This window comes from Cetorhinus maximus, chromosome 10 (genome assembly GCF_964194155.1).
Source record: "Cetorhinus maximus chromosome 10, sCetMax3.hap1.1, whole genome shotgun sequence".
Taxonomy (NCBI): domain Eukaryota; kingdom Metazoa; phylum Chordata; class Chondrichthyes; order Lamniformes; family Cetorhinidae; genus Cetorhinus; species Cetorhinus maximus.
In genome coordinates, this window is record NC_135888.1 from 20,657,515 (window position 1) to 20,675,277 (window position 17,763).

At 42.9% G+C, this 17,763-nt stretch overlaps 1 protein-coding gene across 1 annotated transcript; it reads right to left on the minus strand.

Annotated features, from left to right (window-relative positions):
- Nucleotides 1-5,858: 5,858 nt before the first annotated feature.
- On the minus strand, nt 5,859-17,364 carry LOC144685515 (torsin-1A-like). The gene is made up of 5 exons (XM_078550102.1): nt 17,051-17,364; nt 14,887-15,152; nt 9,937-10,112; nt 8,676-8,803; nt 5,859-7,064 (listed from the first exon to the last, which is right to left on the minus strand). Exons 1-5 carry the CDS (start codon nt 17,244-17,246, stop codon nt 6,820-6,822), a joined length of 1,011 nt encoding a protein of 336 aa, XP_078406228.1. The 5' UTR covers nt 17,247-17,364; the 3' UTR covers nt 5,859-6,819.
- Nucleotides 17,365-17,763: the final 399 nt, after the last annotated feature.

Consider the following 17,763-nt stretch of genomic DNA (forward strand, 5'->3'; position numbering starts at 1 on the left):
ATGTGGTTGACTCTTAACTGTTCTCTGGAATGTTCTGTTCAGTTCCAGGACAATTAGGGATTGGCAACAAATGCTGGATTTGCCAGCCTCGTCCACATCCACAATGAATAAAGAAAAACAAATATTAACCTTGTCCTTGGCTCACATCCTATAAACAAATAATAAAAAAAAACAGCTGTTGAAAAATTACTTTCAACTTGATTCCATGATGAGACATTTTTTTTAATCTTTCAATAAACTGTTAAGTATAATTCTTGAAAAAATGTGTATTTTTAAGTTAAAACAAATCACCATGCTTATAACTGGGGTGGTCTGGGCACTACAGCTATTTTTCAAGTCTTTCTACTTCCAGCATTAAAGCAAACAAGTTCATAAATTATATTTTAAACATGTGTTATGCATAAAATGAGACAATGGTCTTCCTTTAGAGGTTCATTTTAACTTGCATGACTGTTACTCAAATTATCCAGTAAATTTCATACCATTTTGGCAGACGTTACAAAATCTCCAATGGCAGCCACACACCAGTTATTAGTGGTATTGTTATTAACATTGAACAGAGGCTGTTGCCTGGGGTTTTATATAGTAACATGGTTATTACTCCCAATACTATTTACTGGATAGGATTTTCAATGAATGATAAAACCTGTTATTGTTTTTATAAGTGTCAAAATAAAATTTTTAAGAATTGCATACAATGGAGGGCTCTTATCTGAAGCAAAAAAAAATGATGGATCAGACACCTTTTGAACCAAAGTTTCTTTTTAATTGATCAAATGTAAAGTTGCACTAGATTTTCAGCCATGGCTCAATGGGTAGCACTTTTGCCTCGTGAAGATTGTGTTCAAGGTTTACTGCAGGGTTTGAGCACAAAAGATCAAGGCTTGACACTTCAGTGCAGTACTAAGGGAGCACTGTACTGTTGGAGGTGCCATATTTTGGATGAGACGTTAAACTGAGGCCCCATCTGCCCCTCGGGGGTGTAAAAGATTCCACGAAGAGGAGGGGAGTTACCCCCAACGCCCTAACCAAAATTTATCCCTCAATCAACATCACAAAAACAGATGATCGGGGTCATTATCACACAGCTGGGAGCTTGCTGTGCACAATTGGTTGTCACATTTCCTACATCACAACAGTGACTACATGTCAAAAGTATTTCATTGGCTGTAAAACACTTTGAGATGTCTTGAGTTGTGAAAGGAGTTTTTAAATGCAAGTCTTTTTTTCCTTACATGAGACTGCAGAAATGTACGTAAACAGGAAAAGAGACATAAGTTGAATTGACAGCAATGAATTGCAGAGGAGACAGTGTTGTGATGGTGAGCCAAGGCTGGGCAAAAAAACTTCATTTTTCCCATACTTAACCTCAGAAACTATAAAGAAGTCAAACCCCATAAAGAAGCCACAGGCACCTCATGGGAATGTCCCCCGCCCTTCCTTCCTTTGACAAAGAAGTGTATTTTGTGCACAAATACTTGCGGTGAAGAACATGGTGGAAGATTCCTTCAAGAAACCAAAGCATTGCACCACAGGGTAATCCACAACAGTTCACCAAACACACAATTTAAAACAGAAAATAAAAGTCTGTTGCCTTAGTTTCAGGCCATGTTTTATTCCCCTATTTAAGGATCTTGAATCATTTCACCCAGCCAAAGCAGCTGGGTGGTCTTTTGTTCCCAGGTCGATGCCAATTGCAGCCTTCAGAAGGTGCATGGGAGCATTGTATGACTATGAGAGGGGAACCATGTGTGGTGCCAAAAGGTTATCCAAGGTCATGAGTTCAATAAGCTGGGCAACAAACCCAGCAATCACTACAAGGGATGACCCTTAACAGTGCTGAAAAATTCACTAACTTACTTTTATAAAGGAGATGACCAGTCTCCACTGCTTGGATTCATACCATGCACAAAGGAAGATGGTTGTGGTTGTCAGAGGTCAGCTCCAGGACGCCATTGCAGGAGTTCATCAGGCTAGTGTCCTCGGCCCAACCATCTTCAGCTGCTTCATCAATGACCTTCCTTCCATCATAAGGTCAGAAGTGGGGATGTTTGCCAATGATTGCACAATGTTCAGCGCCATTTGCAACTCCTCAGATACTGGAGCAGTCCATGTTCAAATGCAGCAAGACCTGGACAATATCCAGGTTGGGCTGATAAGTGGCAAGTAATATTCATGCCACACAAGTGCCAGGCAATGACCATCTCCAACAAGACAGAATCTAACCATCACCCCTTGATGTTCAATGGCTTACCATCACTGAATCCCCCACTATTAACATCCTGGAGGTTGCCATCGACCAGAAACTGAACTGGACTAGCCACATAAATACTCTGGCTCCAAGAGCAGGTCAGAGGCCAGGAACCCTGTGATGAGTAACTGACTTCCTGACTCCCCAAAGCCTGTCCACCATCTACAAAGCACAAATAAGGAATATGATGGAATACCCCACAATTGCCTGGATGAGTGCAGCTCCCTCAACACTCAGGAAGCTTGCCACCATCCAGGAGAAAGCAGCTCGCCACATCCACACACATTCACTCCCTCCACCACCGATGCACAATAACAGCAGTGTGTACCATCTACAAGGTGCACTGCAGGAATTCACCAATGCTCCTTCGACAGCACCTTCCAAACCCACGACCACTACCATCTAGAAGGGCAAGGGCAGCAGGTAGATGGGAACACCGCCACCTGGAAATTCCCCTTCAAGTCACTCACCATCCTGGCTTGGAAATATATCGCTGTTCCTTCACTGTCGCTGGGTCAAATCCCAGAATTCCCTCCCTAACAGCACTGTGGGTGTACCTACACCACATAGACTGCAGAGGTTCAAGAAGGCAGCTCACCACCACTTTCTCATGGGCAACTAGGGATGGGCATTAAATGCTGGCTCACCCAGCGAAGCCCACATCCCATGAATGAATTAAAAAAGGTAAAATACTTTTTACTCCCACATCACATCTACTAATTGAGTTGGTTTGGCGCTTTGCTCCCAGGCTTCAGAAAGTGCACTAATCCACTGCACTGTCACACTTCTGCCATACCTTGCCTTTATTCATTAATGGAATGTGGATATCACTGGCAAAGCCAGCAATTAAACCCCGTCCCTGACTTCCCTCAGGAAGTTCTTCATAACTTTTTCTTTTCATTCATGGGATGTGGGTGTCGCTGGCTGGGCCAGCATTTATTGCTCATCCCTAATTGCCCTGGAGGAGGTGGTGGTGAGCTGCCTCCTTGAACTTTTGCAGTCCATGGGGCATAGGTACACCCACAGTGCTGTTAGGGAATGGAGCTTTAGAATTTTGACCCAGTAACAGTGAAGGAACAGCAATAAATTTCCAAGTCAGGATGGTGAGTGCCTTGGATGGGATCTTCCAGGTGGATGTGTTCCTATGTGTCTGTTGCCCTTGTCCTTCTAGCTGGTAGCAGTCGTGGGTTTTAGAAGGTGCTGTCGAAGAGACTTGGTGAGTTGCTGCAGTGAATCGTGTAGATGGTACACACTGCTGGCACTGTACAGTGATGGGGGAGGGAGTGAATGTTTGTGGATGGGGTGCCAATCAAGTGGGCTGCTTTGCCCTAGATGGTGTCAAGCTTCTTGGGTGTTGTTGGAGCTGCACTCATCCAGGCAAGTTGAGTATTCTAGTGCCTCAAACGCAGACTGAGTGACCGCTTTGCAGAACACCTCCGGTCTGTCCGCAAGCATTACCCAGATCTCCCTGTCGCTTGCCATTTCAACACTCCACCTTGCTCTCATGCCCACATGTCCGTCCTTGGCCTGCTGCATTGTTCCAGTGAAGCTCAACACAAACTGGAAGAACAGCACTTCATCTTCCGACTAGGCACTTTACAGCCTTCTGGACTAAATATTGAGTTCAATAATTTTAGATCATGAACTCTCTCCTCCATCCCCACCCCCTTTCCAATCCCCCCCTTTTTTTCCCAATAATTTATATAGATTTTTCTTTTCCCACCTATTTCCATTATTTTTAAATGTATTTCCATCGTTTTATCTCTACCTTTTTCGATTCCTTCACCCCACTCCTACTAGGGCTATCTGTACCTTGCTTGTCCTGCTTTCGACCCTTAATCAGCACATTCCTTAGATAATATCACCACCTTCAACACCTCTTTGTCCTTTTGTCTGTGACATCTTTTGGTTATCTCCACCTATCACTGGCCATCTATCCAGCTCTACTTGTCCCACCACCCCTTAAACCAGCTTATATTTCATCTCTCTTCTATTTTTACTTAGTTCTGTTGAAGGGTCATTCGGACTCGAAACGTTAACTGTGTTCCTCTCCGCAGATGCTGCCAGATCTGCTGAGTTTTTCCAGGTATTTTTGTTTTGGATTTCCAGCATCCGCAGTTTTTTTGCTTTTATCTTAGGGTTTTAATGGCAACCTGATAGTTACATGGTCACCATTACTGATACAGTTCTAGCTTTTTATTCCAGGTTTAGTTAATTAACTGAATTTAAGCTCTCCAGCAGCTGTGATAGGATTTGATCTAACGTCACCAGATCATTAGTTTAGGCCTCTGGATCACAAGTCCTGTCACATAACCACAATGTTACCGTCCCAGTTCATGGGGTACTGATCGGGAGGAATCAGGCAGAGTACCTGCTCCTCATTGCTGCTTACTTCAAACTTTCTTTTAGTGTAAGACATGGAGCCCAATCCTATGGTAGTGCTGACCCTCGGAATACCAAAGAAACACTTCTGTCAGACAAGGCAAAGAACAGGAATTTCCACATGCCATCTCCCATTTCAAAAAGAAATCTTGAAAAGGGTAAGTTGGTGTCCCTGTCATGATGCTAAACTGCACAGATAATTAGCTGTAGCCCACAAAGGACCATAGGCATCTCTTTCAATTAGAGATAATTGGTTATATCTAGCTTGGGGGAAGGTGGGGAGGTAGGCCTCCATGAACCACATCAGCCAGTATGGGCATTGAACCCACACTTGGCATCATTCTGCATCACATTCTAGCAATCTGGCCAACTGAGCTAACCCGCCCCCATTCACCAACACTTGAAAAGCAAGTGGTAGTCATCATCTCTTAAATCTACCCACCAATCTCTAGCTGAGCGGACAGGAACATGCAACAGGCTGAGGAATATCTGTAGTCTAGTTGGTCTCCCGTCGACATGGTGCTCAGTCTGAAGGTACCACCCAAGTGGTGCAGGATCACGAAGGAGCTGCAGCAACACCTACAGAATGGAATGCAGGGAGACCTGACAGAGGAATGGAAGTTATACTGTATGTGCTACTCATGATGTGGTCTCCAATTAAATTTCTTCTACTTATTGGCTGGTTAAGCCAAAATTTTGTCTTCAGTTAACAACACAAATATCGTAAAATAAATTACTTCATCTATAATTTTCTTGTGTCAGGTTTCCAATTAAGCTTTTTCAATGAAAATTTCAAGCTCTCCATTACTATATTATACTCTGTACATCTCACCTTTATTACAATAAATAATTTCTTTCATGTTCACACCATCAGATCTCAAATTTGATTTCCACAATCCACTGCCATTCTCAAACTGCAATTATTACTCAATTTAATTTCTATGCAAAATAATTTTGACAAAAAATTCATCATAAAACCAACAGCTCCAACTTTAAATCCCTTCTTTTTGGAGTGGCTCTTGAACCTTTTGACTCAGAGCCGAGTGAGTGCCAACAGAGCTGAAATATGAACAGACTTCACAATCTACGCCTGGTTTACCTTTGGGCTGATAAAGTGGCCTCTAATTTGTGTCACTGAATTTCATTTAGCTTACCCCCTCCCAAATACAAATGCAATTCACAAAAAAATTCCCAGAGTTAAAACCAATCTGGAAAAATAACATACTCTCACATCTTAGAATTTAATTTTTAAAAAATCCTGTTTACAGTGAAAAATTTGGTTAAAAATGTCATACTTATAAAAAGTTTTAATACACAATATGTATTTTACTTTCCATTGGGTTATTCACAAAACCAGACAGTACAACATAGCACCAATGCTGCCCAGGTACCTGCTGAGATATTTTGTAAGGCAAAAAGTAACTGTTGAAAACAGACACAATATTCACCCTTTGTGAGGAGTGCCGCTCTTTTAATTGGATTTGATAAAACACAAAATGCATCAAAATTCTATATTTACGTTTCAATTTGCAAAAATGTTGAGACAAAAGCAACCTCAGACGTTCTGTGGAAAGCAAAGAAGGAGAATCAAAAAAATGTCATTCAGGGACCGAAGGGTTAGTTTTGAACAAGCTCTTTTCTGGATCCACATGTTCACTGCAAAGAATGAGAAACTGAATATCCAATGCATTGCTGCAACATTAGTGCAATGAAAGAAAAAAAAAACAACCTCTTCTCACTGTCTCTCCTGGGGTTCTGGGACATAAAGTCAAAATACATTAACAGATTTTGAAAGCAAGGTGCACAGATTAAGGGTATTTACTCAAGAGGTTACGTTCTCACAACAAACTATCTGATTAGAAGGTTTTGCAATGGCCTGATCAGTGATGTCTCATTACAATTTTCAACAAATTACTTCACCACTATGTAAACAAAGGGTGGCATTCCAAATTCATAAATAGCAGCTTGATATCATCCCAAGAACCTGTGGCAAACTCAGATCAGGTGGAAGTGGCTATAATCAGCTGCAGGCATTGTCCACACCCCAAGCCAAGCAGATCATGAATTTCATCAACCCCAGCCAACAATCAATGGCCCCCTTCAATTTTAATTATTTTTATATATATAAAAAAATGTCCAGTGTAGAAAGGCAAAGTATTTTCCAATTTAAAAAACACACACGCACATTACAAGTAAAAGTCCAACTTGGTGGCCACTGTTTTGCAGCCTTTGTCTGAATAGATCTTTTCATTCTCGGGAAAGTACGTCATTTCATCGGCTATTTCAGTCATGATCTGCTCGTCCTCCTCGTAACCTCGGGCTTTCAGTTCTTCTTTGACGCACAACTTCACATGTTTGTACTCCAGGGGGAGGAAAGGGACAAAGTAGTCGATCAAGTTTTTGTCAATGAGGCTGGTGTGCCAGAACCCACCTATCCAAAAAAAAAAGGGAGTCAGTTACCTGTATTTAATATTCACCGACTGTCAGCAGGCAAAGTTTCTCAATCATGTAGTTTTGTATTGAATTTCATCCACACCCCTATGGCCATCTATCTACAACACTTGCTTCCGGTCTGGCAAAGCCTCAGTTTTAAAATTCTCATCATTTTGTTTCCAAATCCCTCCATAGCCTCATTCCTCTCCATCGCTAGAACCTCCTCCAGCTTCACGACCCACAGATTTCTGCACTCCAATTCTGGCCTCTTGTGCATCTCCGATTTTCATTGCTCCACTGTTGGTGACTGTGTCTTCAGAAGCCTAAGCTCTGGAAATTCCTCCCTAAACTCCCCTCTCTGCGCTTGGAGACTCATTTTAAAACTCTCTGTGCTTGGAGACTCATTTTAAAACCTTTAAAAGAATTTTGATCTACAAGGGAGTTAAGGCTTATAGGGACCAGCAGGAAAGTGGACAAGGATACATGATTTTATTGAATGGCAGAGCAGGCCTAAATGTCCTACTTCTGCTCTTATTACGAAAACTGACCTCTTTCACCAAGTCTTTGGTCATCTGACCTAACATATCTTTATTTGGGCTCAGTGTCAAATTTTATTTAATAATGCTCCTGTGAAGCACCTCAGGACATTTTATTACATTAAAGGTGCTATATAAATGCAAGTTGTTGTTGATGCAAGGAGCTTCAAAGCTCAACCATTAGGACAAGTGCCAAAGCAAGAGAGGGGAAGTCAATCCACTTCACCCCACTGCACTCATGCTGCACCAGGGGGACACAATCTTGACAGCTACAGCCTGTCTCTATTCAGTAAAGAGGCAAGAGGGAGGGCCCATTGGCCAGGTTGGATTCAAATTCAAGTTCATGGGTATACCAACAAATCGTGCCCACCCAGTCTCCATGTGAAAGGAGGAATTCTGTCCTTTAAACAGCCCTTCTCCATTAAGCTCAGTAAATAGATGGCAATGAGGTTTGTGTGCCAGATCCCACCCTATTCAAACAAAAATCATTGACCTGGATGAACCTGATGGGCCTTGCAAATCGCAAACTCCATTTGCGGTCTGCACTGACTTAGTCTTCAGCAAAACAGCGTTGGAAACTCTGCAATTAGTATCAGTGAGCCTGGGCTCGTAAGGGAATAATGGACTTTGGCCATTTTAGTAATGTCTGATCGCACTTAAGTGATCTGTGCTCGAATGTACATAAGTGCAAGGCTTTGCTAAGGGAAACCTCCTTACAATTACCATCTAAACTCCTATGTTAAGAAAGGCCACTTGAACAAGATACTGAAAGGCTACTGGCCCCACTGGAATAGCGTCGCACATTTGAGAGGGAATGGCAAAATGTTCTGGGAACTGATGAGCATTGGCACAGTTTACACTCTGAAAACATCTGGTACACTCCTTATAATACTGAGACAAAGATTTCTGACAACTGGTGAATTTTCTCTTGTACCTGCGCTCCCTACAGCACATTTGCCACTCGTAAGCAGAAAATGCCTGACAATCAGATTGTGCAGAGGAAATCGGATGGCAACAGGATGAACCAACACAGCGCATTTCAAACCCGGCTAAAATGTAGCAAACACACTCACTCTTCTTGTTATTGAAGACTCCAATGGATACTTTACTCTCAAGGTCTTTCAAGTGAATATCTTCCCTCTTGTTTCCTTTCTGCCAAAAGTCAAGCGTAATCTCAGTTATCCTTTCTCCCCCTGCATTGCTGTTTATAAATGGAAAAAATAGTTAGGACTAACACAATGGAAAACTGTGGGGAAGTACCAAACCAAAGTCACAAATGATATCCTCTGTGATTTGCATCCCTCCTCACCCCCAACACAGCCTTTAGTTAACCACACCACCTAACATCTCTCCTTCATTATTCACCTCAGTGGGATCCTAGAGACACAAACACAAAATCTAGGCCGACACTTCAGTGCGGTACTGAGGGAGTGCTGCGCTGCGGAAGATGCTGTCTTTTGCATGAAATATTAAACCCGAGCTCTGTCCTCCCTTTCAGCTGGACATAAAATATCCCACGGCACTAGAAGAGCGGGGGAGTTATCCCCAGTCAACACAAAAACAGAAACAGAAATACCTGGAAAAACTCAGCAGGTCTGGCAGCATCGGCGGAGGAGATCACTTAGTTCTGTTGAAGGGTCATGAGGACTCGAAACGTCAACTGTGCTCTCTTCCGCCGATGCTGCCAGACCTGCTGAGTTTTTCCAGGTATTTCTGTTTCTGTTTTGGGTTTCCAGCATCCGCAGTTTTTTGCTTTTATCTGAGTTATCCCCAGTGTTCAGCTCAATACTTATCCCTCAAACAACATCAATAAAACAGATTATCAAGTCATCATCACATTGCTGTTTGTGGGAACTTGCTGTGTGCAAATTGGCTGCAGTGTTTCTTACATTAGAACAGTGACTGCACTTCAAAACTACTTCATTGGATAAACAGCACTCTGAGACGTTGAGGTTGTGTAAAACGCTATATAAATGTTCATTCTTTTGTGGCTGCCAAAATAATATAGTTCTCAAGGTGTGTTTTGAACAATTGTAATTCAATTTATGTTCAATTTTTTGACCTTTTATTTGCTTTGTTGATTGCTGCTCTACATTAGGCAATGAAGACTACTTCTCCCAGATTCCTTTCAACTTCATCAATAGCAATTTCTGCACCATGAATGGACTAAGTGCATCAATAAATCTTTCCTTAGACATGCAATAATGTCTGCATTAAAGTGGTCTGGTCTACCACATACATTTTCTTTGTAAAATAATGGATTAAGTCAGTGACTGTGTCCGTATAATCCATAATAAATGATCAATAAATACAATACAATAAACCTAGATTTACCTCAGGAAGATGAATATGGCATTCCTGTACACCACACCATCAATGTTATCATAGTAGTCCAAGTAAGGCTTGATGGCATCGATAAGACCTGCTTGCATTTTGTCCATTTCATCAAAAATGAACATGGACCTGCCACATAAGGTAACGTTACCGCGAATCCATTTCTGTAGCAGCTCCTGTGGGGAAGCATTCACTTCTGTATAAAGATACATATTTGCAGAAGTGACATTCCATTTCTCTACACTCCACCCCATTCCCCCCCTACACAAACACAGATGATTCCTAGTACCAACTCTATTTCACATAGTGCCACTGGCATTATAGAATGTTGGTTCCAGCCAGAGTCGATTGATATTACAACAGTACTGTTGCCCCAGGGTGGCACAAACAAAATGTCACTGTTATAATGGCAGTTAAGGACTGAGTGCAGTTTTGGTGTGCCACCTATTTCCTAACATACACAGGGTGAAATGTGATTGTGATGCTGGACATGTAACATAGAAATATAAGCATAGGAGGAGACCAGTATGGTCCATTGGGCTTGTGCTACTGCTAGCTCCACAACACAATGATCTAATCTTAATTTCCTGTTCTTTCCCTGAACTCTTTAACATTTTGCTACTTTGACTGTTTAATTTTTTTCCATTCATTCAGGGGATGTGGGCGCCACTACCCTTGAGGTGTTGGTGGTGAGCCACCTTCTTGAACTGCTGCAGTCCATCTTGCATAGGTACACCCACATTGCAGGATTTTGACCCAGCAACAATGGAGGAACGACTATATAGTTTCAAGTCAGGATGGTGTGTGACTTGAAGGGGAACTTGCAGGTGATGGTATTCCCATGGGTCTGCTCCCTTGTCCTTCTAGGTGTTAGAGGTGGCAGGCTTTTAAAGATGCAACAGCTTTGGATGCAGTACATTTTACATAGCATATGTTGCACAGAAATAGGCCATTCACCCAACCAATCCACACCAGTGTTTATGCTGCACTCGACCCTCATGTCTTTCCTTGTCTAAATCAATCAGCATTACCGCCTATTCCCTTCCCCCTCCTGCTTGTCTAGCTTCCTTTAAATGTATCGATACTATTTGCTTCAACCACTCCCCGTGGTACCGAGTTCCACATTCTCACCACCTTCTAGGTAAAGACATTCCTTCTGAATTCCCTATTGGATTTCTTGGCGACTATTTTGTATTGATGGCCTCTAATTATGCTCTTCCCCACAAGAGGAAACATTCTAATCGTATCCACTCTATCAAAACCTTTCATAATTTCAAAGACCTCTATTAGGTCTCCCTTAGCTTTTTATCAAGAGAGAAAAGACCCAGGCCTGTGGATTCTTTCCTGATATGTATACCCATGCATTTCTGGTTTCATCCTTATAAATCTTCTCTGCACCTTCTCCACTGCCTCCATATACTTTTTATAATATGCCGACGAGAACTGCAGGCAGTGCTGTAATTGAGGTCTAACAAAGGTTCGATACAGGTTTAGTATAACATTTTGTAGATGGTACACACTGTTGTCACAGTCTGCTGGTGGTGTAGGGAGTGAATGTTTAAAGTGGTGGAGGGCTAACAATCAAGTGGGTTGCTTTGCCCTGGATGATGTTGGATATCCTATTAAATGTAATTCAATCTGCTTCAGAAGTCAACTGTGATGAATGCCAACCCTTTGCATGAAAATATATATTACGAGCATGTGAAGTTTCCACTCCCGCACAAGAAATATGCACATTTTATGTGGAATACTGCTAGTGTTTTGGATATCATTATTTCCTGTCAAAGTGCCCATTATTATTGCTGCCATTTCTGTGGAGACAAATTAGAATGAGTGACACGCCTTGCTACATCACATATTTATCAAGGAAGCAATTCGAAAGATCCACAAACAGTATCAAAGGGCACCTGGAGCTAACCCAGGATAATTCCATAAGATCAGTATCATGTTACCTAGTACTAAACAGGTGATAGAAAAAAATCATGCTGTAACTTGGAAAGCTCAGTAGAGGTTTATTCATTCCACCACTATCTTGTCTGAGGGCTTGGAAAACTGAGTAACTGGCTCAGCCACTTGACAGCACCATTAGGAGTCATCTTGTTGGTATGAGGCTGGATGTACAGCAGGGTTTCCTCCCCTAAAGGAGGGTGAATCAGTTGGGTTTTTATGTCATGTTATGACGGCTTCATAGTCACTTTTACTGATCCCAGTTATATATTTCCAGATTTTTAAACACTGAATTAAAACTCTTAAAACTGCCACGGTGGGATATTAATTCGCATTCCCGAGATTGGATAAATACTAGGAGGGAAGAAAATTGCAGGGCTATGGGAAAAAAGCAGGGAAACTGGACCAATTGGACAGTCAAGGAGCTGGCACAGACAGAATGGGCCGAATTACCACCCGTGTTTTAAGATTTTATGATTCTATAACCGTAATAAACACCACTCTTTTCAGCATAAATATGACTCACTTTACAACACTTTACAAGCTCCTCGTGATCTGGGCAACTTTTACTCCTAAAAAGACTGTAATGCCATAGAATTTGTTGTCTTGCAGGCCACGTAAGTGTTGGCACTGCACTTTCTTTTTGATTAATTCTCATCACGAGACAAATGCAATAATTAGGTCACACTCATTGATTCTTCAATGGGAGTGTTGCCAACTTTACACTGTACATTGTAAAACAAAAATACATGGGAATGATTTTCTGGCACCAATTTGATCTCAGTGCTCAGGTGGTATTTAGGTAAAATTTAATTTTACTTTTCAGAATATGGCATCACCTGAACTCCCACGATTAGATTACAACTATAACTCACTGTGGGTGAGTATATAGAACCCATTCAAGTCCTTCAATTAAAATACAGCTTGTAAGTCATTCCTAGGTATCCATAACTCTCAACATAAAGCATCAAAGCAAGTGAAATGAGGTAACCGTGAGCAGCACATAACTGAACTTGTCCCATTGAATAATCTGAGGTTTAAGGAAAGGTTCGCTGTTGGATCGAGCAATGGAAAATGAGCCAGAGCAGAGAGAGAAGTACAGCTGGGGGAACATCTAGGCAATAGTGACCATAATACGAACGTACGAAATAGGAGAAGTAGGCCATTCGGCCCCTGAGCCTGCTCCGTCATTCAATAAGATCATGGCTGATTGTTTGTTTGTGTTGAGATCCACATTCCCATCTTCCCCCGCTAACCTTTGATTCCCTTGCCTAACAACAATCTATCTACCTCTGCCTTAAAAATATTCAGTGACTCCGCCTTCACTGCTTTCTGAGGCAGAGTGTTCCAAAGTCACACAAGCCTCTGAGAAAAAATTTCTTCTCATCTCTGTCCTAAAAGGGTGACTTCTAACTTTAAAACAGTGTTCCCAAGTTCTGGACTTACCCACAAGGGGAAACATTCTTTCCACATCCACCTAATCAATACCATTCAGGATCTTGTATACTTCAATCAAGTCACTCCTCACTCTTCTAAACTCCAGTGGAAACAAGCCCAGACTGTCTAACCTTTCCTCATAAGACAACCTGTTCATTCCAGGTATCAATTTAGTAAACCTCCTCTGAACCGCCTCCAATGTATTTACATCCTTCCTTAAATAAGGAGACCAAAACTGCACACAGTATTTGAGATGAGGTCTCACCAATGCCCTGTATAACTGAAGCATAACATCCTTACTTTTATGTTCAATCCCGCTCGTAATAAAGGATAGCATTCCATTAGCCTTCTTGATTACATGATGTATCTGCATACTAACTTCTTGGGACTTGTGCACAAGAACACCTAGATCCCTCTGCACCTCTGAATTCTGCAGCCGTTCTCCGTTTAAATAATACTCTGCTTTTTTATTCTTCCTGCCAAAGTGAACAACTTCACATTTTCCCACATTATACTCCATCTTCCAGATTTTTGCTCACTCTCTCAACCTATCTATATCCATCTGCAAACTCCTGATGACTTCTTCACAACATACTTTCCTAGCTACCTTTGTGTATCTGCAAATTTAGCGACCATGCCTTCACTTCCCTCATCTAAGTCATTGATGTAAATTGTAAAAAGTTGAGGCCCAACACAGACCCATGCGGGACACCACTGGTCACATCCTGCCAATCAGACAAAGACCCATTTATGCATACTCTGTTTTCTGCCAGCCAGACAATCCTTAATCCAGGCTAATATGTTACCCCCTACACCATGAGCTTTTATTTCCGCAATTACCTTTGATATGGCACCTTACAACACATCTACAGGCTCCCCTTTATCCACAGCACATGCTACTCCTTCAAAGATCTCTAATAAATTGCTTAAACATGATTTCTCTTTCACAAAACCATGCTGACTCTTCCCAATTACCTTGTGTTTTTTTAAGTGCCCAGCCATAACCTCTTTAATGATCAATTCTAACACCTTCCCTACCACAGGCATCATGCTAACTGGCATATAGTTTCCTGCTTTTTGCCTCCCTCCCTTCTTGAATAGAGGGGTTATATTTGCTACTTTCCAGCCTGATGGAACCTTTCCAGAATCTAGGGAATTTCGGAAAATTAACACCAATGCATCTACTACCTCACTAGCCACCTCTTTTAAGACCCTAGGATGAAGTTTATCTGGACCTGGAGACTTGTCAGGCCACAGTTTGCTCAGTACCGCTTCCCTAGTAATTTCACCAAGTTCCTCTCTCCCCTCCACCTCCTGATTTATATGCTTTAAGATAATGATAGCGAAGAATATAAGTATGACCCAAAAAATGGTAATAGATTGGAGAAAAGCTGATTTTGAGGGCCTGAGAATAGAACTTGCAAAAATAAAATGGGCAAAAGTATTATCAATATAGATACAGAACAACAATAGGACACATTTAAAACGGTGTTCAAAAAGAGTGCAGGGAAAATATATTCTGCTAAAAGAACAAACTAACACAATTTAATCAAACTATAACATTACCTTATATTGGCTGAGATACTCAGGATGAGGGAAGTGCAAAGTGGAGACAAACTGATGGACATAGTCACTCTCCAGTCCTTTTTTATAAATGCTGTCTGCAATTATTTTACTAATTAGGTTTTTGCCTGTCCCAGTCCAGCCATGCAGTGACAAAGTTAGGGGCTTTTTGGGATTTGGATTCATCAAGAAACCTCTGACAGCCTTCAAAACAACTTGCTTGGCAATATGTTGTCCGAACAGTTTGTCTTCCAAGTCCACTCTCAACCCTGGTTATGCAAAAAAAAAATTCAGATTATCACACAAATAAAAACATACTTTTAAAGGCAGAGTTTCAATTGTTATTCGTATCAGTGGAAATATTTTAACTCTAAGAGTAGAACCATTCAGCACCGAAGGTGGTCATTCAGCCCATCATCTCTGTGCCGGCTCTTTGAAAGAGCTATCCAGATAGTCTTACTCCCTTGGTCTTTCCCCATAGCCTTGCAACATTTTCCCCCAGCTCAAGTATTTATCCAAATTCCTTTTGAAAGTTACTATTGAATCTACGTCCACCACCCTTTCCAGCAGTGCATTCCAGATCCCAACTCACTGGGTTAAAAAAAAAATCCTCATCTCCCCATGCTTTTTTTGTCAATTGCCTTAAATCAGTGTCCCCCAGTTACCTTCCATCCTGCCAGTGGAAACCGTTTCTCCCTATGTACCATATCAAAATCCCTCATAATTTTGAACACCACTATTAAATCTCCCCATTAGCTTCTCTGCTCTAAAGAGATCTGACAGCAATAAAGAACATGGGCTGTGGCCATTGCCTAAGAATATATGGAAGCTAACAGTGAATAAATATTACATTGGAAGTACATTACAAAAATGGCTACACTTCAAAAATACTTCATTGGGCATAAGGTGCTTTGAGTATCTGGACATCATGAAAGCTGATATATAAATGCAGATACAAAAACAAAATACTGCGTGTGCTGGAAATCTAATAAATGCAAGTTTGTTCTTTCTTCTTAAGACAATCTGGGTCCAAATTATTGACAATTTATATTGTTTTAAACTTGTATTATCATTTTCAAAATGTTGTGCCAATCATTATTATATCTACCCCTGGAGAGGAGAACTTCTGCAAAATACCACTGAATGGCTGATATCCTTTGCTTGGTCAAGAGCCGCTGCTCTATAAATAGATCCTGCCTGGCCAATAGCAACCACCACCCCTTGAAAGGTAGCCCCCGCCACCTCCCTCCCCCCAACGTGGACGATAACCACCCCCCCACCCCTCCAAGCCTGGGCAGTGACACGGACCCGCCCCAAAGCCTGGATGGTGACCCCCGCCCTCCTCAAAGCCTGGATGCTGACCACCCCCCCTCCCCCCCAAAGCTTGGATGCTGACCCCCCCCTCCCCCTCAAAGCCTGGATGCTGACCACCTCCCCCCCCCTCCCCCCCCAAAAGCTTGGGTGGTGATACTGCCTACCCACCCCCCCCCACAAGCCTGGATGGTGACCCCCACCTCCCCACCCCAAGCCTGGATGGTGACCACCCCACCCCACCCCAAAGCCTGGATGGTGACCCACCCCTCTCCCCCAAAGCCTGGATGGTGACCCACCCGTCTCCCCCAAAGCCTGGATGGTGACCCACCCCTCTCCCCCAAAGCCTGGATGGTGACCCACCCATCTCACCCAAAGCCTGGATGGTGACCCACCCCTCTCCCCCTCCTCCTCCCCCCCAAAGCCTGGATGGTGACCCACCCCTCTCCCCTCCCAAAGCCTGGATGGTGACCCACCCACCTCCCCTCCCAAAGCCTGGATGGTGACCCACCCACCTCCCCTCACAAAGCCTGGATGGTGACCACCCCACCCCACCCTACTCCAAAGCCTGGATAGTGACCACCCCACCCCCCCCAACTCCAAAGCCTGGATAGTGACCCACCCCTCTCCCCTCCCCAAAGCCTGGATGGTGACCCCTTCTTTCCCACCCCCCAAACCCCCCACAAAAGCTTGGATGGTGTTCCCCCCATCCCCAAAGGCTGGATGGTGACGCCCCCAAGGCTGAACAGCAGCCCCCAAGGCTGAACAGCAGCTCCCAGCCTGGTCAGGAGCCTGCGCATTATTAAGCAGCCTGTAGATGTGTATCCTGGCCATTGTCATCTTTAGCTACGTTTACCTGTGAAGTTGAGCTCCACCCAGTGGGCCTCACAGCACTCCTGGAACCGGCAGTAAAGAGCGGGGAAGGTGCTGAAAAGGCCGGTCAGAGCGGTGGCCACCCCGACTGCGATGCCCATGCTGATGGGCTCCATGGCCGCCGAGAAAGGGGCGGATAGCAGCAGGAGGGGGAACAGAGCCCGACACGCCAGCCTCATCCTTCGGTCCCAGTCCGACCCGGCCACAGGGCTCCAACTGCTACGGAAACCGACTGTCCTCACATCCGCCCCGCTAACCAATCGCCCTCTCCCCTCAGTCAAGCGGCGGGCGCCATCTTTGTGCGGGGCAATTGACTGGGGTGCTGGGTTGCACCAGTCCTGAGAATGTCCACATCCCCATTCGGGGTTAATTATCAACTTGGTGTAAAAATGCAAAAACCTGGAAAATAAAATAAAATAAAATAAAAGCAGATGTTGGAAATCTGAAATAAAGGTCTGGCAGGAGAGAGAGAGAGAAACAGAGTTAACATTTCGAGTCAAATATGATTCCTCATATTGTATCTGGAAATAAAAAAGTGCATTGGTGTTTGGAATCAGATTCAAATATTAATTTTCAAAGGGAATTAGATAAATATATGAAGAGAAGAGAATGGCAAAGGGGGAAAAAAAAAACAATACCACTTGGGAAATTATGGTACTGGTCCAAACTGGAGCTCCATTTTAAGGTATTCAAGAC

Bases quoted from the DNA above. Each gene is read 5' to 3' on its own strand.
- LOC144685515 (XM_078550102.1), bottom strand. From the start codon at position 17,246: ATGAGGCTGGCGTGTCGGGCTCTGTTCCCCCTCCTGCTGCTATCCGCC. The intron at 10,113-14,886 runs GTAATGTTATAG...GCTTCCCCACAG, and splicing joins AGTATCTCAGCCAATATAAG to GAGCTGCTACAGAAATGGAT. The intron at 8,804-9,936 runs GTAAATCTAGGT...ATTTATAAACAG, and splicing joins GCCATATTCATCTTCCTGAG to CAATGCAGGGGGAGAAAGGA.